Genomic DNA, 22,735 nt, shown 5'->3' with positions numbered 1-22,735 from the left:
TTCTTTTGAACTCAAAGTATCATATTTAAAAAGTACTCTTAGGGTTGGTTTGATTCATATTTCATATGCATGGCATTGTCATTTTGGATTTAAAATGTATACATGGTATAGAGTGGAATCATTATAATTATATTGTTTGTAATAACCCATTGTGTACTCAGCTGCATAGATGCATCATTTCTTAAGTGTCGTATCTACCTCTTTGAGTGGTAAGGTCTACGACCTTCTTCAATTGAACAATTGATTTATATCATATCTTCATTAAGCAACAAGATAACTATCCAGTCAAATTACACATTAATGAAATAGTACCTTTTCTTAGTGTCCCCCCTTTTTCTGCAAAACATTCACATTGATTGTCAGGAAATGTTAATCTTGTATGAAGACTTTAAAGAACATTTCACTTTCTGCCGAACAATATATCGAAAGCAATAAATTACCGAGCTTATTTACATAGTATTAGCACTATTTTGTCAAAACATGAGGGATGTAGTATATTGGTAATACAAGAAATTGTGATCATTTGCTTATCATAATCGTATGTGACAATGTTCAAATTAATTCTAGGGGGAAAAACCAGCAAAATCACATAATTAGTAAATCGACGTTCTAAAAATGAGGGCAGTCACGTGTTAACAATGAATAGTTGTTTTTTAGTGAGTGTATTTAGTTTGGGGATTTGAAGCTCTTGTTTGGAGTTCAATAATCGTCTTCCTCGACTTAGAATGTGTACCATCATCAATAGAAGTAGTAAAACAAGTCAACTGATAAAAGAAAAAGAAATAAAGAAACAAACGAACAGACAAACAGTATAGGTCGTTTTAAGTTATATATAATTATTTCTTAAGAACCTGATATATTCTTTATGTTGTATATGTACTGTTATATTTTTGGCCTCGATTTTCAGTTGGAAGATATCACTGACAGACGGGGTATAATTATGGTAGACATTTCTGTTGATATGTGATAGCAGTTGAGATATAGCATATAATAATACATTGGCTACATAGTTATACTTTACGTGTATACTTTCATTTTATGAAAATCAGATATGCAAATTGTTGATTATTTTATGACTGAGATATTTTGTCTTTATATGCTGGTTTATCTTTTCTTTAATTTATATTAAACATAGCATAACATCACAGAATATAGCATAAATGGTCTTAAAACCTAGGCATAGAATTTCCGATATTATGCCTATTATATCAGTTATTCTGTATTAATACAATATATTCTTTAAAAAACAACTCTTTTCTGGTTCGAATGTTTATAAATTACTGATAGACGAAACATGCATTGTCAGTTTTAATTCCTGTCTTCCATTTATATTTAGACTTTATATGTCAGATGCAATAAATGTTATCTCAATGTGTAATCATAATAGATACTGGCTTTTTGATAACTATTTTCTGTATATTGTTTATGCATTTGTTGTGTTTAGCTATTCCAGACAAGACATGTAAAATTATTAAAACTATATGCTCAAATTTAAAGCGTTTGATGTCAGAAAGTACAAGCATTCTTACAAACATTTAGTCAGAGACAAAGGCAAAGGGAATTGTAACATTATTATAAAACATAATTATGCTGCATTTTAATGAGTAATAGGGGAAATACCCTAAAAAAGATTAGCAGTTGAATCTTCCAGAATGTATTTTTTATGTTATTTATTCCAAAAAATAGGAAATCCCTGGAAAGAAATAAGGGAAAACACAGAACGCGTTATTAGTTGTAATGAAGCAAACGCCCAATGCACCGCTATAAGCATTTTATCGCTCAAAATAAAAAAAAAGCCCTTTGCATAATTTTATTATTTTATCGTTTAATAGTATTAAGACATTTTTCAGATATATTTTTTTCCGAGCAAAATTTTCGATTCATTCATCAAAAGATATTAGTGTGCATGTATAGTAAATTATAATCGAGAGTATGAAAAGTTTGTTATTTCTTGCGATTATTGAACCGTATATTCAATAAAGTTGGTGTAAAAACTGCTCCTTGCTTAAAGGCACTTGCTAATCAATATATTGATTTTTATTATGGAGAATGCCCACTGGATGTAAAATTGATTTTCATTTAAAGTCATTAGTTGAAAAAGAACAACAAATGTTATGTTCATAATAAATAGGTGGAAAAGCTGGGTCTCCTGATTATTAAAACAATGGGAAATATATATTTAATTTTGAATTTAAATAAACATATGGTGACGTCGTTAAAACGTAAATGTTATAAAACTACATGTTATTGTATATAACTATATAAAAGCAGACGTTTAGTTATATATGTAAAAGTAAGACATTTCCCGGATAAACGGGCATTTTTTAATTATAAAAAGTCAAAAATTTTCAGTATAATATTTTCAAAAGTCAAAGATTTAATATAATTATCATGAATATTCCATATTTCTGATTAAAACAATACCGACGAAGCATTCACAGCAAAATTATATACTTGTTTTACGTATTATTTTGCAAAATGATGTAAAAATAAACGTAATAAACAAATATTTCAATGAGTATATTTCTATTGTATAAAATCTATTAGAGTTTCAGTGGATTAAAAATAATTGAATTTGTTCTAACCTTTAAAATTTAAGTAAAATATTCGTTAGATTTGAAAGTAAATTTATAATATGAATGATGTGTACATTTTATTTATCAACTTATATAATGTCCAATATTTAAGAACCCGAGCTTCCGTATAGTATGAAAGTGTGGTGTTTTACAGCTTTAACAATAACATTGTTAAGAAATATCTTTTTTTTTCAATATTGATGTCTAGTCTGTTCTTATATAAAACCGAGATTCAAAATAGTTTTTATATTTATAAATAACTTGCGTTTTTAATAATAATAAAAAATAAATAAGATTACGTTTTATTTTTCTTGCAAAACGTTCTATTATAATGAAATAAAAACAAAGAAAACAATTTCATAATTCATATTTCAGCACTTATTTTCACTTCACAAGAATTTATTGTAATTAGATGCAGGTATGATTTTGTACCGAAAGGAAAACTATGTCAACACACCAATCTTTTAAATGTATTAAATCAAAATTATTACTACATGTGAATATGAATTTTCATATTTATCACCTTTGCTAGTTTTGTATATCATTAAACTCATTCGATTTTCTTTATTTTTGATTGGTCCGTCTTTTTGGAAAATATGTAATTGCATCTAAAAATAGAAGTATAATATATAGTAGATATAAATTTATTACGGTGTAATTTTCGCTTAACATCAAAGAAATAGGACCGTATTATGAAAATTTTGTTTTGTGCTTAATCATGAATGAAACAAATAATATTTATGTACGATTTATGCAAATAATTAAGTATAATTTATAATCAAATATTTATCATTTTCGAGTTTATATAAGCATTGATAGCATGTAATAAAATGTTTGAAAGTAAGACAAAGTTTTTTCTATATTTCACCCAGTTAAATGATATTTTAGAATAGAGAATCACCAATATATATTTCTGTTGAAGGCCAATTATGGACCAGATATGTTTTATTTTATTTCTTAAAAGTTTTTTTTTATATTTTGAGTGCCCTTTATTTAAAAAGTACTCGCTGGCTATATTTTGTTTCTGTTGTTTTTTTAGCAATAAATACAGTTACAGTGGTTTAGTATTTTCTATTGAAGTGAAGATACTACTTTGTTTGTATTTCGCTACTTTTATGACATATTATTTCGCATGCAGCGCTACTTTCTTCAGGTAATGAGCATCAAACATGTCTAAAACAATTATTCAAATGTTACAAAATTATGTTTGCCATTGCCATTTAAACTGAAGAAAAAGAAAAAAATGTTTAATGTGCCTTTAAGAATTGTATTTTGTTATTGCAAAATTAATAGTGAGCTTTTTTTGAATTATCATTCCTAAATTATGGTCAGTTTAAATCGTGTAAAGCATATAACAATGCAAAATATAAATTGGATTTATTATATTTCTCGACAACAAAATCGAAAAGAATTAACAACAATACAAAAACAGAAGATAACTTTCCTGTTAGTCAAAATTATAGCAGCAAATTTCATTTGTTTTTGGCACAATTATCGTCTGATTTATTAGCTATAATGAGTAAGTACCAAAAGATTTGAAATGAAGTAATTAAATATTTATATAAAAAATAAAATAGCATTTAGATTGAATTGCATTTGTTTTGTTCTGTGGGATATATCAAAGTTTCATGTTTAAAGCTTATTTTACAACGTATATAAAATAGCAGATAAAAGACTTTTACTTAAGCCCCTTAAGAGAATAGATTTAAGAACGTTGTCACCATATATATCAACTTTTGTCGCAACGTAATTTAAATATGACAAGATTTGATTTACTACACGATGAATTCTAATTGCTTTTTAGCGGCTCTCAAAAGTGTGCGTGTGTATTCAGGCTCAATGTTGATGGACGTCAAACGGTTAAAGATTTCAATCATAATGATAATATATTGTTTTATGTACATTATTGTGTAATATAACGCGAGACAGGAAGACAATATTGGATGTACAGTTAATTTCAAAACAATTCCTAATTCATGGGTACTTTTACAGCCGCTGAATCATTGAAATAAGAACTAGGTAAAGGTACAAAGGGCATTTAAATAAGGTTGACCCTTGTAGAAATAAGAAATAAAGAATCTGTCTGGATTGTTTTCTTTTTTTTAAATTTGGGTGAAATTTGTAACAAAAGTAAACTATTTGTATTTACTTTAAACATGTTGTTGAATAAAAGTTAAAGGCTATGTTAACATTCAAAAGCAATTTATTTTAAATGCATGCAAAAATGGTATTTTTTGGAGCTCTCTTTTTAAGTTGATATGTTCCAAACAATATATTCAATTTTTATTTAGATGACTACAAATGCTGGGTTACAGAAACTAGAATAGTTCATCATTATAAACATAACAAATAAATGTTTGGTTTTGATTAAATATTTCTAGAATTACTAAGATTCTTAAAAAAAGGCTAACATCTCTTCAACTAATTGATTGACCTAACTATTATTTGTATTTCTTTTAAAACTAACATACACAATGCAATTGACTTAAACGGCAAGCAAAAATGAAATTTTGAAGCTTTCTTTTTTATTTGGTATGTTCCAAACAATGTATTTCACTGGCGGGTTGGTTTTAATTACAAATGTTGGATTACAGAACCTAAAATAGTTCATTATTATGTATATAAGATGAGATTTTTGTTATTTTTACAAAATGGACGATGGAATATTTCTAGAATTATCAAGATTCCTTGCAAAAATGCTAACAACTAATTGTGATTGGCCTAGATATTTATTTTTTAAAACTAACTAAATTGCATGCAAAAATAATATTTTGAAGCTTTTATTTTTAACACGATATGTTCCAAACACTATATTTTGTATTTGTTTTAAAAGCTAGATTGAATGTAACCAAATCTTACTAAAATAACAGTAAAAACATTAAACAGCAATACGCGAGACATTAAAAAGAAACTCTAGTTGTTTTTAGCATTAAATCATTCTTATTAGTTGGACTGAAATTGTTATGATATCATAAAGATTGTACTTAAAATACTTTGAATTGAAAAATATCTTCATTCTGTTTTAATACAGAATAAAAAGTTTTATAGGAAAGCCTTGGATATGTCAATCAAATATTCTTGTATTAAATTTCCGTCTCTTTTGCAAGTTTTATTTTATATTTTGATTCACACACACAAAAAAACAACAGTTTAATTGTAATACAAAGTTGAAATGTCAATTGTTATATTAATCAATTATACTGTGACAAATTAAAGCACTGTTTTGCGGTGTGTTTTATTTTAAAACTGTATTTTTGTATAGCCTATTTTACACTTTATTTATCCATTTTATTTGTTTTTCGTATAAAAAATCCAAACCGCTTTATCTTGAAAGGTTTAAAAAAAATACTTTAATATTCCATGCACATATAAATAGGAAACACATTTTAACCCTTACAATAAAATGTATATTTGTTTATTGTGTTTGTCTCATAAATTCACATTTTAAAGTTTTGAGCATCACATATAAAGTATGTTCATTGCTATATATATAATGTTATGAACAAAATTATAAAACATTTACCTTTATACATAATGAATCATATTTTTTTACCCGTTTCATTTAAAAGAATATCAGTGTAAATTAATTTTTTTTAAAAAATTGTGTTGTTGTTTGTATTTCATTACACCATAGATTACAATTACATTTATATATCACTGTAAAATCATTATTGGTCAACTATATAAAGCAAAGAAAAAAATGTATTTAACATTCTCTTTATGTTGATTTACCCATCTATTTTACAACAAAACAGTTACACCATGTGGCTATGCTCATTACCATGTTATGAATGAAATGGCGTCAGCTATACGCCTGTACAAGATAGGGTTTATACGCCATTAGTTTGAAATCGCATATACATTAAAATAGCTACTCCGTGTTAATGTTTGTTTCGCATTTTGATAAATTTGTGTAAAGATTTTGTTAAACGTCTTTCTGCCATGTCATGGTATGTTTTTATGTACATAATAAAGAAAGGAAAGACTATGTTTAGTGTAATTGTCCAAGTTTTGATATTAAGAAAAATAGTAATTTTTACAGTGTCATTTTGTAAATATCTAATTCATTTTCTACTCAAGTTTCAGTGTAATAATAAATTACCAAGATTTTTCTTGGCATGGCAAATTAATTCCTAAAGGCATTTTTATGTGTTCTTGGAATAAACATCTGAATTTAATTTCATTTTTAAGTGATTCAATATCCTTTTATTTAACACTGACTGAAATATATTTTGCTTTTACAGTAACTGGTCTACAGTTTTTATTTTTTATATGCATGTTTGTTTACTTCTACTTATGAAATTGTTCTGTTTTGAATAACGGTATGATATATTTATTTACAGATCTGTCTTTATTCAAGAGAATTTCATAAATTTATAGTCTTAAGTTCTCCCAGATATCCATTTGAGCTGCATCGATTGATTGATATTCATTCATAAATAATTCATAAGTTAATATATCATTTTGTCTGTCCCTATCTAATGAGGTTGAATCAAGTTTCTAAAAGGAAACTGGTATTATTTAAAACTTGTTGTTTTTTTTGATAACTTTAAAAAAAAACACAACAATTATTGAAATCAACCGAATTAAGTAAAAAGTTTCTTTATTATGAACAGGAAAATGTTGGTTTCATGACTTTTAACAGTTACAGGCGCTAATATTGTAACCTTCAGCTAAAGTATATAATTAAAGTGAAACGTGAGATTAAATACTTTTAGAATTGAACAAGCATAAAAACGTCACTGTACCCATCGGAGCTTTTAATTACGGAGTTTGTTGCCTTTTACTCATGCAGGACACTAACATTTTAAGCAATTTAACAAAACATTACTCGAATCAGTATGGAGTGCCAAACTAACCAAAATACAAACAAAGAACAGAAGTTTTCACTAAAAAAACTTTACCACTGCTAGTACATGTTTACAAAATTTTATACAAATAATATAGGACAGCCAAGTGGATAGCTAATGAGCCGTACACTATACGCCGCTACTAATGGCAAAAATATATCCCATAACAAATTTTTAAACACATCATGATAAAAAATGTGTCTCAATCTAGAAAACTCACCCTGGCTATATTGCATTCTCCTCATCCATGGATATATATGTGGTGGGGGATAGTTTTGTTGTTCCCCCGGGGAATTCTGTTGTTGCCCATGTGCTTGAGTATGTGTAGGAGTTGGAGGAGTGTGTTGCTGCGGTGATGTCCGATTTTCCTCAACTCCCCCACCTCCAGCACTGCGCATTTGACCGTTCGCAAAGAACGCATTTCCAGAATTTGAATTTGTTCGAACACTACAGCTTGATCTATCCACGCCATGTATAGGATGCACATTTTGCGGCGTATGAGATCCGGTGTGTAAGTTTTGAGGTGATGAACACGGACTGTTTGGCGGTAAATGGCTTAATCTTGAAGTTCCATAGTAGTCGCCATTTTGTTCATCTAATCTTTCTTGTTTTGACACATACGGGTAACGCGCACCGGCGAATGCCGGGTAAACCGCTCCCGATGGCGGATAATTTACATTCCTGTAAAAGTTTCCATCGGCACAGTTATCCAAACCGGCTGTTTGACCGTAACACGTTGAGAGAGAATTCACAAAATATGAGCTCATCTGTTTATTGAATAATTGCCACTATAAAGCTGTCCGGCTGTCAAGGTTCGGCGAGCTAGAATGAATTATGTTGATGTTGATGACTCCACTGTTTTCATACGGGCAAATAGATTCAACCACTTAAAACATTCAATATAAAACACGTGCTCGTGTGAGCCAATAGCGTAGCGTCTAGCGGTGGTTCAATGTAACAGTAGACGCTGAAATTTGAATATAAAAGGTTTGTATTTACAGTCTGATTTTTAGTAAGTGGAGTATAAATATATAAGATCTACCCACTTATACTGAGATAGTAAGAAATATATCTTAGTCGTAAATATTCGAATACTATCGGCTGTTTTTCGTTTGATCGAGTAATGCTTTTGGCTGATAATTTGAGTAAATATATCAAGCGTATATCATTTGATAAATTGATAATAAACTTGTATTTGATCCATTTTCATCCAATGTGTCGTTTTGTTTAAGTTTTGATTCATATTTTAATATTTGTGATGAAATTTTGTTTTCTAAATAATTATTTATATAAATTGAAAATAATACACATTCATACCTTTTTAATAGCATCCAATTGAAGTCCTCTGCGTCAACCCTGAAAATAAACAAAGAATATAGTTTTCATACTATATTTTTGTGACGAAAATCCATTTCCCTTTTTTCACATATCAAATTATATATCACGTAAACTCCAAGTAACACTGTATATAATTTTCACAAAATGAGCACTAACGTTAAAGTATATCTATAAAAAAAGATATATATTTTTTCATCTTGATTTACATCCATTTATTTTAACAACCCTTTCATTACACACTACTTGCGGCTTGTACACGGCGCACAAAAACGCAAAAGAAGCGACATAATCACAATTATTAATATTCTGAAGGAAACTTGAACTCGCTGGCTTAGCTTAGAGCAGCCTCGCATTCCGAAAGAAATTACTATAATATATCAAAATATATTAACACGTGCGACTGTATAACATTTAGACGTTTAAACTACTTTATTGTTTACCGGAATGAAACTATTAATTTTTCATTCTCCTACCGAGCTGAAGGAGCATTGAATTTCGTAGGTTATTTTTTTACGGATTTATTAAAACACGCCATCTCTCGCGTTAGTTTTGTCGGTATTTTATACATGCTTGTTCGGATAGTAATTCTGTATTTTTTGAATTCCCTATTGAGTTAAAAATGAGCTTAATGTTTACAAACATGGGTTATGAATTAAATATTGCCTTTATTTATTCTATTTCTAGATATAAGCCACATTTCATGTGTAAATATTAAATATTTAAGTTAAAATATAAACTAAGTTTGCGACATTTACAAAGTTACGCTTAAATAACACATTCTAGTGAATGAAAAATTGCTTAAATGTTGGTTTTTAATATTCAACTTTTTCATATTCACGAGACAACTTTTGAAGTATATTAAGCACACGTTTTTATATTGAAATATGGTCATTAGTTTAGATAATACTTAGATTATATGGATATGAGATTATTTATAGCTTGACATGTCGTTTTATAATATAATTTATTCATCTAAGCATCATAATTATATGAAGAAAACGGCTGAAGTATCATGATTAAAAATTTAAGAAAATGAGATACATGTCCGTTTTAATCCATATAACGACATGTTCCTAATTGCTTTTCAAATTGAGAACATACTTTTTTTTAAAAAATTACATTGTTATTGTAAAATAATATATAACTAAATTTATTATCTTTCAAAAAGATATCATAATATATTCAGAAAAAATGACTGACCTGATATCGAACAGTACAGACAATTGTATTGAAAGCAATTAAATGTGCACGAGTTAGGGTTTAACATTCGCATTAAAATAAAACATAATGTAACGGGAACATAAACGATCGCCTAAAATAGCCTAAGTAAAAATGAAACAAGTTTGATTAGAATGAACCTGTTCGTGGACAACAACGATAACGGCGGAAAGTGTAATCCATGCCTCCCTAGCACCGGCCAGGGAAAAATTCAACATTTTAGAATTATTGAATGTTTTGAAACAACTGCATTGTGTTCGCTATGTTGATAATATATTTTAGATACAAAATATAAACAAAAATATGGCGCATAACCTGAAACAAATTTAGTGGTATGCATCACTTAAAAAGATGTAAAAAAGATGGGACAATTTTTAAGTCACTTTACATTAAAATAAAATATTTGTATAAATATACATATAACAGTTAACGACTAAATTTAAGCTTTTAAAACCACCCTCTGTAATTTAAAATGGTATAAATTGTTTTAAATTTAATTTTCAAGTCCAAACATGGCCTCTGTATTAATTTGTCATTTTTCAATTCGTATTTTAAAAGGAACAAATATTTGGACTTAAAAAGCTACGTGAATATTTTTATAACGTAGTAAAACAATTCAACACGGATTTTTTTACAATTTTTAAAGGTATGTCAATGAACATAAAGAAGGCAAATTTGTTATCACTGCATAGTCTACACGTATGATCAAATTAAATAATTATAATCGTGGCTTTAACCGATGGATTTACAAAAGTATATGAAGATCTTTAACTTAAAAGAATCGTTGTGTTTATTATATGTATGAATAAAATAAAAGGATGTATACATATTTATAAAAACTTGTTAAATGTTCCTTGTGCATTATTGAATCAAAGACAAAAATAATCACAAACCCAATTTTTCTACATTAGATATATCAATATAAACTGGACGGTTTAAATGTCATATTTCCAATCGATTCAATATAACATCTCTTTTTAACAAGCGTAAAGAAACATGGATAAATCAAACGTTTTTCGTAAAATAGTAAAAAATGTCCTCAACGTTAAGTAATGTTGACAGATGGACTGCCTTTTCATTAACTGATTAAATAAATTTTGCATCATTCCGTAGCAATATAATCTCCGTATATGTATAACAAGGATGGGTTTAATATACATGTTTGATTTAAGCACGTAAGGGCTGATGCTGCAAAACAGATATTTAAGGATAAGGAACTAGTCTTGGTAATATAACGCCGATATGAAATAATGCGATTTGTTTTGTAGCCAATATAAAATAACCATTGCCGAAAGAAGAATAAGAGATTAATTTTATGACCATATAAATTATCATGCTTACGTTTATACACGCATAAATATGGCAGGTAAATAAGCACACCGTAAATAGTAACACCGGGGTCACATAAATTGAAAACAAAAATGTGTCACGGTGTCACAAGTGATTCTGATGAAGCAACTTGTCAGAATTTGGAGACGCACAATCCTCTGGCAAAAGAAAAATATTCAGATGATCAAGTCAAGCGTAACAGGAAAGTCAGGCTGTGTGTCGCTGACAAGAACAAAGATAGACAAGGGGAAAGGTGCGCATAAGTCATGCCAGCTTGTAAAATATAGATAAGACCAGGCCAATTAACCCGCAACTATGATTATACGTTGATATAGTAAGACAACTGGCAAGCTTTTGTGTTGCAAAATAACACAAAAAAAACACAATCCAATTCATATTTCAAATGATGCCTATGAAATAAACAAAGAAATAGATACAAAAAAAACCTCCGAAAACAATGTAATAAGATTGACCATGCCACTTGGAATAGAAAAGTTTGACAGTTAAACTTTAAACAATTGAAAATTTCATTTTCATATTTATGAATGGAATATTTTACTACATGTATGAAAAATCAATTTGTAAGAATAGAAGGCTTTATTGACAGTTAATTATATTTCTTTCAGACGTGCCTTTGACCAAGTTACGACCAAACGTTAGCCTCATTAACTCTCTCAAAAAGGTCAAGATATATGTCACTGATAACAAAAAATTCACTAAAGTCTTCCCTTAAAACTGATATCAAATTATGAATAACGGCTTCGTGATTTAGATTACTTGTGCCCTCTCTAGACGGTGTTGTAGATTGTTTATTCCGTAAGTAAATAGATACAGTTGAGCAACGACGATCACAGGGATCCCAGGCGGCGATAACGGCGTTTCTTTAGCACGCGACAGCCAGGCCTCATTTGTAATGAAAATAATCCGAAAACATAATCGATTTTCCATTCGAATTTGCCATGCTGAATAATTTAGGGAATATTGTATGAGAGTGTAGTAAGAAAATTTTGTAGTAACTCCAAAACGCCAAGGCGATGGAATGATTGTTATTAAAGTTGAGATCCGGTATAAGTTGTTTTTTATATTCTATTTTCTCCTAATTTTGCATTAATTTTCATACAATGTAAAGTGTTTAAAATGTTTTTTCTTTCTTAAAAACATAATCCATGTACTAGACTTCGTCAACAAATCGTCGTATTAACTGAAATCTATTTACATAACATTTAATAATAGATGTAAGATATTTATCTTTTAGTTAGAATTTTCACAATTATGCATTTATACATTTGTTTCATCGTTTTCGTTTTCTGCCAGTATTCAATTTATACTTCATTTCAATCGTTCGTTTTATTGATATATAAATCATTGTGAACATATATTGCATTGTTTTCAACATCAATGCATTGTTGAAATTAGGAACATATGCACGCTTAAACAATATTCGTTATGCGTCTTTTTTGTACTATAACAATTATTGTCTAACAATATGGCAACTAGTTAAGCTAATCCGTCAAATGTCGTTCAAGGCACATTAAGGCTTACTCTATAGCTTGTTTCACAGCCAACACTAATTCGATATATAAATATTCAGAAATAATAGAAAATATTTGGGAGTATGACTCATGTTCATGTTTATGAGATCACTTTTCATTAACCTAGATTGTAAATCAAAATGCCAGGTAAATTCGGAGCTGTTATAGAAATATTATGTTTATGTTTATCCCCGTAGGTAATAAATTTAGATATTTATTTTATGCTATTGTAGCGATTGTTAACGTGTAATCAAGAAATGAGGAGTTAGCTTAAAAAAGGAAGTTTTCTTTTGGAAAGTGCTGCACGTCTACAAATATCTAACAGTGTTATATCTAACACTTGATAACAATCAAACATAGCTTTAAGTAAAACACGTTTTTTGTCGTTTATGCTTACTTCTTTTTCGAATTTCTATTTAAGTAGCTGTATATTGACAATTTTGACTGTTGAAACATTAACTTTGAAAAAATGTTTTATTTTCAGCTACGATTAAAGGAGTTGTGTTGAATTGAAACGGTCGAACCTTAAGAAACTTAATTCTTGTTATTTATAATTATTCACAACTGATAGTATGAGTATAAAATTGTTTTGAATTCAAATCAATCCATCAATCCATTACTTTAGTGAATAAAGTATAAATTTACCTAAATAACTAGTAAGATGTTTAAAATATTCCTATTAAACTCAATAAAATCAGATAATTTGCATATAACAACAGTTAGGTTAAAAGAAAGTTATACAAAGCGGTGCATGGGAGCCACATTACTAAACTACTTGACATTTGTTTAATATTTAACGGGAATTCAAAACAGTTTTGAATTGCAAAATAAAAAACTTATGTATTTTTCAACAAAAATTATTGAAAAGAAATTGCACATTTGACATTTAAATAAAGTACAATTTGAATCTATTATTCTTCCCGCCTTTAAATGCACAGTATACTGTTTCTTAAACATGAATTTAAATGAACATAAATCATTTTTCTATGTGCATGCTGACTTAATTCAGACCCCGTGGCGACAACACGCAGTAGAACTCTCATGTAATTATCACCAATTGTTGAGACCTATGACAAATGATGGAGTCTATATAAGTTACATTAATAATTTTTAAAGTTACAACCTTTGATAAAACATTAGCTCTTATTGCATTTTAAATACAAGTTTTGGCTATAGATAATGTATTTGCACTACATGGAACTATTGACACATATCCAGTAAAGATTAAATAACAATATTCTGTAAGATAATTAAATATTACGATTTTATGTAGATTTGACAATGTTTTATATTGGTGGTATCAAAGAGAAAGTAAGAGATGTAAAATGTCGATGGAACATCATTTTTGATAGTTTGATAATAACCGTAAAAACCATATTGTGATTAGTACAGATAAAAAGGAGGAACATTGTAGACTAACTTAGTAGAATCTATATGTTATATGCTTTTAAATAACATACAAAAGTCTATTTTCCCTAGCAAAGACTTAAGCATTATTCAGTTTTAGGAATTAAAGATGAGCTAAAAGTATAGCAAATATACTCGTTAATGAATTTTGAGATGGGCGATATCCACAGATAAATAAAAGGATAAAGTACAGGTTTGTATTTGTAATCCTTATAGGAAAAGCACAGCCACTTCAGCCAGACAACGAAATAAGAAGAATCTAGTCTTTAGATTTAGAACAGTAGTGAATTCACCGAATAACAAGAAATATTATACCTAAATCTGGTAGAAGAATCTGTGACAATTTTGAGAATTGTAAAAGAGAAATCTATGATGATATACCATATATACCTTATTGTGATCTATATATATCTTTTGGAATTAAAGAAGCCAGCCACAAACATTCTAAATAAATATCATATGATCAAAAGAGAAATATACCGGCAGAATATCGTCCCATATTAAAAACAACAAGAAACAACAATGTACGATTGTGTTTTATATCAAAGAATCGATGCGTTTGTTGAAGATTGTCAGTCGCACATTAAATTCGATGCTGTGCAAGAGTTGCATGATATAAAATCAATATGAAACGTGATAGTTCGTAAGAACTGCTGATCAAAGCATCGGCGTTACAACAATCTTTCAATATCTTACATAAATCATGACGCCATAGATGACAAGAGCATGACTGAAACGTCTTTAAACATTCTAAAATGATCGTATTTCTGTGTCACTCAAAGACGCTCTAATTAAGTTTCGTGGTATTTATATTTTATAAAGATTTTACAGAAATGCAGGATTATCAGACATATTACAAGTGTAAAAATCAAAATACAAACCTTTAAAGTATAAAGGTAAAGATAACACAAAGTAACTTGCAACTGATGAAGTTGTTCCATTTCCTACTTTATTCGTTATAGATCAACTTCTGTTAAGTTTCTTTTTCATTTTTAGAGTAAGTTTTGATATAAAATTATTTAAAAACCTAAGGCATATTTAGTCTTTCCATAAGTGATTTATGATATTGACTCAAAATAGATAAATACAGAATCCCTAAAGAAAGCCCAACACGGCAAAATTGAAAATGTTGCAGGCTCGGTTTGATTGAGCCTGTTCATGGACGGTACTGGAAAGTGCAAGTTACCGTCCACGCCCCCTAGCCCCCTAGTCCACGTCCACGCCGTCAATACACACATGCAGTTTTCTTTTTTTCCGAAAGGTCTAGAGAAAATACAGACAAACAGGTGCTCGTTCTCAAGAAGATTGTATTAGTCGAATATTCTAAGACAGAAACTTTCTCATTTCATCTACTGAAGAACGTAAAACGACAATGATATATGGCTGCGCCCGATGTATTTGGATAAGTTTGCCCTTTAATTGAAAACTTGTCCGTGAACATATTAGTTTCTGGCCCTTGGTATTTGATCAGGAAGGCGATCATTTGTAAAGGGCGTCTAATCGTTCGGACTTGGCTGACCAATTCATTCAAGTTTTCGATAAAATAGGATATTTGTTCTCACTGTAATTTATGATGTGTCTGCGGAATTTAAACAGCAATATGATTGTCTTCTTTGGCTTGACCACAAAGACGAGGGTCAATCAATAGAAGTAATTCTAGTAGTATTGATAAGAGTGTGTGCAAACACCATTGTGTCCATAATAAAGGTGTAAACAGAATTAAGAAAATTCTTCATTTAAGTTCGCTTAAATCCATCGATCTGATAAGGGTAACATCTTGTTAAGCATTGTCATCATCATAACATTTGACTTTATAAAAGAAAAAAAAATAGAGCGAAATTGGTCAATTTTTATAAAGCTACTTTAGCATCCAATTTGTAAGAACCTTTTCGTAAAATCGAAAGTACAAATTCAGATATTATTGAATCAAATTTATTTATAATGACTATAAAGTTTAAATTCATAATAAAGTTGAATTTCTATGAGATGTCAAGTTCAGCAAAACCATTGTCAAGCTTGTAAAAAAAATTAAGGGAGGCATACAAAACATAAACAAAAACGCTTGTTAATCATTATGTGTAAATTATTATAATTGATTTCTTTATAAATTGTGAAAAATATTAAGAGTTCTCAAGTTCATAAGAAAAGGGGAAATAAAGAATGTTTGAGAAATGTCGAAGATAATTTTTGTTGTACTGTAACTGTTTTAAAATTGTAAGTTTTAGTATTCCTTTTCAATCCTTTAGTTAAAGTTTTAATTCAATAACAATAGAAAAGTGTCATTTCCTTTATTTTCATGTCCCATCTTTTTATACAAATTTTGTCTTTTCTAAATAAAGTTTCAACTTTATCTATGATTGTTTCAACATACAAATTAATTATAATATAATAGTTAAATTATTCTGATAGAATCTGTTAGTTCTGTTTAATAATATTTTTTATTGTAACAAGCATTCCTTCAAATGTATTCTTATTATATTTTGAGACCCTGTTGTTTTTTCTTCAATACCAGTTCAAAAATTTCTTTACTAATGTATTAAATCAAAATACCTGACAATTTGCAGACAATTTTATAAAGCAACATTTTCCCAATAGCATAGTAAATGTTCTAAAATGTTTTAAGGAATAGTTTTACTTCAGTTTTCATAAATTTTGAGATACATTTTATGCTTTTTTTGTTCTACTCTGAAATTTGTTTTATAAAATCAGTACAAGGAGGGTAACGAAATTCAGATCAACAGAAGGCAGAAACATTTTTTATTTCTTTGTTGCCGAATTTTGCCTTTGCCAGAACAGATACTGTATAAAAAATACATTTGAATCATCCTCCCTTACAATTTGCTAGCCTGATTTTTCTAAAGATATTCGCCTGCTTTTAGCATCCTTCCAATTTTCTATCAGTGAAAAATGTGTTTTAAATTCAACGATTTCATTCCAAAGTCGCCTAACCAAAAACATGGCTTTGAAATTTAAATGCCTGAACCGCTTGGGGCTTTTTACTTTGGAACAGGAAAACTTAAGCAAATAATACACTTTGACATTGATGAAATGTAGTTCTTAACTGTTTCACAAAGCCTCGGGATTTGAGAGCACTCCAAATTGCTTTAAACCAGATTAATAAATGGTTTTGGTGATATTTATTTCAGAGACAAATTCGAGCAGGCGAAAAACGATACAGCACATTGTAAAAGAAAACGGTCGAGATTTTTAAAAAGTTTTCGTTAAAAAAATATTATTCTTTGTTAAGTTCAAAGCTTTTGGTAGCAGCAATTTACCTTGCACCATGGATTCTTGATTTCTTCAAAAACAAACATTCTTATATATCATTACCATTATATGAATTGGACCTTTTTATAGTTTATCAATATAAATGTTACACAATAGGAAAAGAATACCTTTCATACTGTATATGCAAATTGCTATATATAAACATAATTTACAATCTTCATGTTTCATATTAGAAAACATACATAACATCAGTGGTTGCTGATGTCTATGATTATAATTTATTCATATCAAAATCTATTTTACATTTGAAACTATTCAAAAACGTTAAGAAAACATCTTTTAATTTTTTAATATGTACACTAAGTATAAATAAAAATCAGTTTCACACCAAAGTTAACCTGTAAAATTAAAATAGTTCTTCTTTCTCTTTAAGAGTAAACAAAAGGCTTCCGAATAAATAACTATTTTAGAATCCATGCCCAGATAAGATTTTTGTTGAACCCTGAAAATCGATTTTAAAAAAATTGTACTTTGTCTCAAATTGTTTTTGTTTCAAATCAAAATAACGAAATTAGCAAATTTGTGCAAGTGATAATACGTACATATATTACAATTTTGTTTAGGATAGTTCATAAGTGAAGCATAGAAGAAAATATACAATAACGAATGACACACTATTATGGTGTTTCGTTATAAAATACTTGTCATTCAAAATGTTGACTGACGTGTCGTTATGAAATATACGGAACCGCATAAATATTATCTTTCTGTTTTTTTAACAATTTATTGAACGTATGCAGTGCACTGGCAAAAAGTATACAATTTTTGTTTATACAGTATAATTATTTGAGAAAGTAAACTCCACTAAACAAGGTAAAAACCAATGTAAATATGTGTTTTTCGTGAATTTATTTAAATTTTCCATTAAATACTAAAAGTATACTCTTGCCATCATATTTTGTTTAGGACATTTCTAAATAGATGTAATACATTTAACATTCATAATATACTGATTCGTCATCTGTTTGTATATTACTATAGTTACCAAAAAAATCTAAAATAATGCTAAATTCTTTACCAGATTATTACGTCATAGGTTAATAAAATTCCTCCTGTCCCAGGCATTGGTATTCTAATTCATAAATGTCTAATTGATTACTAACATTTTCAATCACGGCAATTTTATAACATTTTAAAGACGTTTATCCGTGTGTACATCCCTCGATTTATGTCCCCTTATTTTCTAACTCACTTCATCCGAAGAATGGAGCCGTTTTCAAATTGGACAAACCGCCAATGATCTACACATAATGTTGAACGCAAGTAGCCATAATTAGAGTACATAAATTTAACATGAACATAAAAACGTCAAGGGGACAAGATTCGGGTGTAAATAGGGTTGAACGGGGAAAATACATCAAGATTTATTTTATACATGAGTAATGACACTCATTTTGTCAAAAAATTTGCATACGAAATGTGAATGAATGATATGTAATTTATGACGGAACATTCTAATACTTGTTAAAACATAATAAAAAGTCTGCTCTTAAAACTGATTACTTGAAAACTGAAGATATTCTCAACCAATGAAATGATGAAAAATGATCTCTGTTTAAGATTACAGATATCTGTTTATTAACTTTTTGTTGCGCAAAATATCATGCTTTTTCCAACGTATTAAATGTCATATACTTTTTCAGTATTCATATTCAGTTAAAAAAAAATGAGAGAACAATTTTTCATTTTTGAAAAACTTACATTCACCCTATAATTATAATGAAAAGTTTTCTTTCCATTTGTTTTTAATTTGGAATTGAATATTGAATAAGTTTTCAATGAAGTAATACAGGTTATTTAAAGTTATTAAATAACATTTTTTATTTATTAAATTGACTGCCTGATTGATTAAAAAGTTTTAAAATGCTAATGTTTGAAATATTGCGTTTTTTACAGCATATAATTGTTACAAATTGATTGAAAAGTAGCTAATTTATAAAACGCTGTGGCTTTAACGCACTAAGTAGCAACCATTTAATTACGGCAACAGCGTTTTGTTGCAGAACATTGTGTTCTTGCTCCCACTCAATTTCTAAATTTAGAAAGGTGTTGACTGTAACGAAACCCGGTCTCCATCTCTACCCCGCTTTTACCAAGCCTATCTGTTAGAGATAGATAACTGCATACTTATACCCATTATCATGATTGTCAGGGATATAAAACATTACACTTTTATCAGAACCAAGAGGTTCTACTAATTTACGATCCTGGAGCCTGGTTAGCCTTAAATTCATGTAGTGTCGGCATCGTCATAAGATAGACTTCAACCGTTCACAAGCAGAAACACTCATGCGTTCTTTAAAAAATCTTTTACGAATATCGGCATATCGCATTTGGTAGGAATTTATTCCTTGTGGTTAAATGTGCAATAACGACGCGGGGAACGAATTATTTGGTCATAAAATAGAAGTAGCATTACTCTTAGACTAAACTTTATGAGCATAATTACAAAGCCGTCAAGAAAAATTGTTTTAGCTAAGATATGATAGATTAAAGGAAATGGTTATTTCTTAACACCATTGCTTAATAATTTAATGAAGTATATTTATGTATTTGAAAGGTTTACAAGAAAACATAATATTGACATGTGTTTTGCATTTTCATGCATTGTTAATAGTTCAGCTGCATACAGATCAAACATTTGTCATGCTTATGATAATTTATTTCACACTGATAGGTAGTACTTATCAACTAAAAATTTCTATGCTTTTTTTTCAAGTGATAATAAAAGAGAAAATATCATACCTTACTTTCCCTTTAAATAAACATGACTCTACAATGTATGTTTTGAGATTATTTGCATATGATGTAATTTGTTCAGAAGTATATTATCTAACAATTAAAAAGAAAGGAAAGAAAACGCTTCAAAACGGTATATATTTTTGACAGAAAAAAAATCCAATAAAAACAATAAAACAACCCCAAAAAACCAATGTAATACAAAAGTATTTCAATAATGGTCCTCATGTTTAAATATCCTCCAAAGTTGCCAACATACGCGTCCAGAATTGTTAAACGTTTGTATGAGCTACAATCGTAATAAATTTGATACTATTTCTCTATATTCTTGTTCGCTAAAATCATTTTCTGACCTCTTAAATAACAAGAAAGGTTAATCAAAATAGCCATATAAATATAATATCTTGAAGTAGATTATTTTATTATTCAAAATATAAATGTTTCATTATAGATTAAAAGTAAATACAAAAATATCACAAAGGTTCCTAAAAAGAATAAGCAAAAGTGAGTAGATTAGAAATTAAATATTTGAAAGTTTATCTGTGTGAAATGATACAATATAGCATCAGAATATTTGATAAAATACCCTGGACCTGAGCTATATACATGTATTGAATGAAATAAAGTATCAAATTCTATTTATTATACGCTGTTCACTTATACATGTGTACGATTCCATTGTGGTATTAATACCATTTACACTTTTACCAATGAAATAGAACAATTATGTCAAGATCTTATCTATTCAGTGATTAACTTTGCATTCATTACTATTTTATCTTAATCATTAAAAAAATCGAACAAATTTTGTCTCATTTGAACCATTTTCTGACTAATTTACTTAAACCAGTTTCACAGTGCATTTGGTAATAGCTTTTTAACATGGGTTTACTCTTTCATTTCTATTCTTTTTTAAAAGAATGCGAAGTTGCTTTCCCGTGGACTATTAGTGGTTGACAAACAGAACAACAATTTGTCGTTCATCTTATTCAAAATACATTTAAAAGCAGTTATATGAATAATTGAAACATTTAGACGGCGAACAATTTACACAGTTCAATGTTACTGAAAAACGTTGAGTCTAAAATCACTTCACTAAACAATCTAAGCGTTCTTACACGGGAATATTTATGTGTTCCTGCCGTGATAGAATCTATTATATTCGGCCAGACTTTAGCCTTAGTACAGGGTGTTGTAAATGGTTTTCACGTAAGACACGACCTAGCTTATGTTTTGACGTTTTGTCCCATTAAGGTTTGTTATTTATTTATATTTACATTCCAACTGATTGCTGACGGCCTTAATTTATGTATTTACAACATGCAGTACTTTTGTTTCTGACACACATACATTTTGCTTTTACTTAAATCCGTAAAATGATTCATAAGTAAGAATCTGATTTTCAAAATATCTTTAAAGAAAACGTTAAAATAGTGCCGAGACAAGTTTTCCAGGAAAATGAAGAAATTTGATTTAAATAATATAAATTGTCTTATAAGTGAAAGAACGTTATCAATTTCATATACAGACTTATTTAAAATGATCCGCTTTCTTTTTGGTCTACGAAATTGCTTTTTTAGTCTGAACTTATTTAACTCGAAGTTTCTCTTTCCATAAACATATTACTTAGTTATTATATTTTCCCTATTTGCGGCAAGCCCATGAATAGACCACAAAAGTACCATAATAAACATTTTATAGTTTATAATAATGCAGTACATGTAATATATTGAAAACCTTTGTTACATGTAAATACATGTAAATCACAGAAAAATTATCTATAAAATGATATCTTTAAAATTTACTCTTTCGTATCACATTACTTTCTATTTATTTTTCAAATTTCAAAGAAATCTGATTTCAAAAGGAGCTATTGCAATTGGTGAGCAAACAAAATTTTAACTGCAGTAACATGACATGCAAATAATATATAAAGATTCAGTCTGTGGGAATAAAATTGAAGAAGAAAGAAAGAATCACTGGAAACCAAACCTGATTTCTGTTTTATATTTAAAAAAAGCAAATGGTAACTACCTCAAATGACACTTTCACTTTGTTTATTTATCATGATAGGAATTCAGATGTGTCATTTAAATTAAATACTATGTAATCAGCATTGTTAATGTCGGATTATACGTGTCTTTGCATATATTTGCTATCTCCTTGGGAAAAAAAACGTTTTAAACGTGTCAAGTTAAAGCAGATATAGAGCTGATGGTAACGAATAGTTATAAAAAAACGAGACTTATCTTACTTAGTTTAATCTGTCGATGTTTTGTTTATTTAAATGTTTAATATCTAAAGTTTTAAACTCGTTTTAAATTCAGATCATTACCTCAGAATTTCTTAATTGTTCCTAAAGGCTGTAGGACAATAATTAATTTATTCTTCTCTCAAGAGATGCTCTTTTAATACAATCGTCTGATGCAATTGTATGAGTATTACGTATCCCATTCAT

General features: G+C 28.7%; 1 protein-coding gene across 3 annotated transcripts in view; it reads right to left on the bottom strand.

Moving 5' to 3' along the window:
* Window positions 1-22,735, bottom strand: part of LOC132739021 (homeobox protein Hox-A5-like) — a 55,679-nt gene that overhangs the window by 19,521 nt on the left and 13,423 nt on the right. For 2 of the 3 annotated variants that reach the window (XM_060726660.1, XM_060726661.1), the window contains exons 2-3: window positions 8,744-8,782; window positions 7,647-8,393 (exon numbers count right to left, since the gene is read on the bottom strand). In XM_060726660.1, the coding sequence (XP_060582643.1) occupies window positions 7,647-8,193 (547 nt within the window). In that variant the 5' untranslated portion in view covers window positions 8,194-8,393; window positions 8,744-8,782. Of the gene's footprint in view, window positions 1-7,646; window positions 8,394-8,743; window positions 8,783-18,556; window positions 18,698-22,735 lie in introns of those variants that run through there. The other variant, XM_060726662.1, reaches the window with a different exon arrangement.

Source organism: Ruditapes philippinarum, unplaced genomic scaffold (assembly GCF_026571515.1).
Source record: "Ruditapes philippinarum isolate M1 unplaced genomic scaffold, ASM2657151v2 ctg1_1_1_1_1, whole genome shotgun sequence".
NCBI classification, from domain to species: Eukaryota; Metazoa; Mollusca; class Bivalvia; order Venerida; family Veneridae; genus Ruditapes; species Ruditapes philippinarum.
The sequence above is the reverse complement of the archived record's forward strand: the minus strand, read 5'-3'. Positions and strand labels throughout refer to the sequence as shown.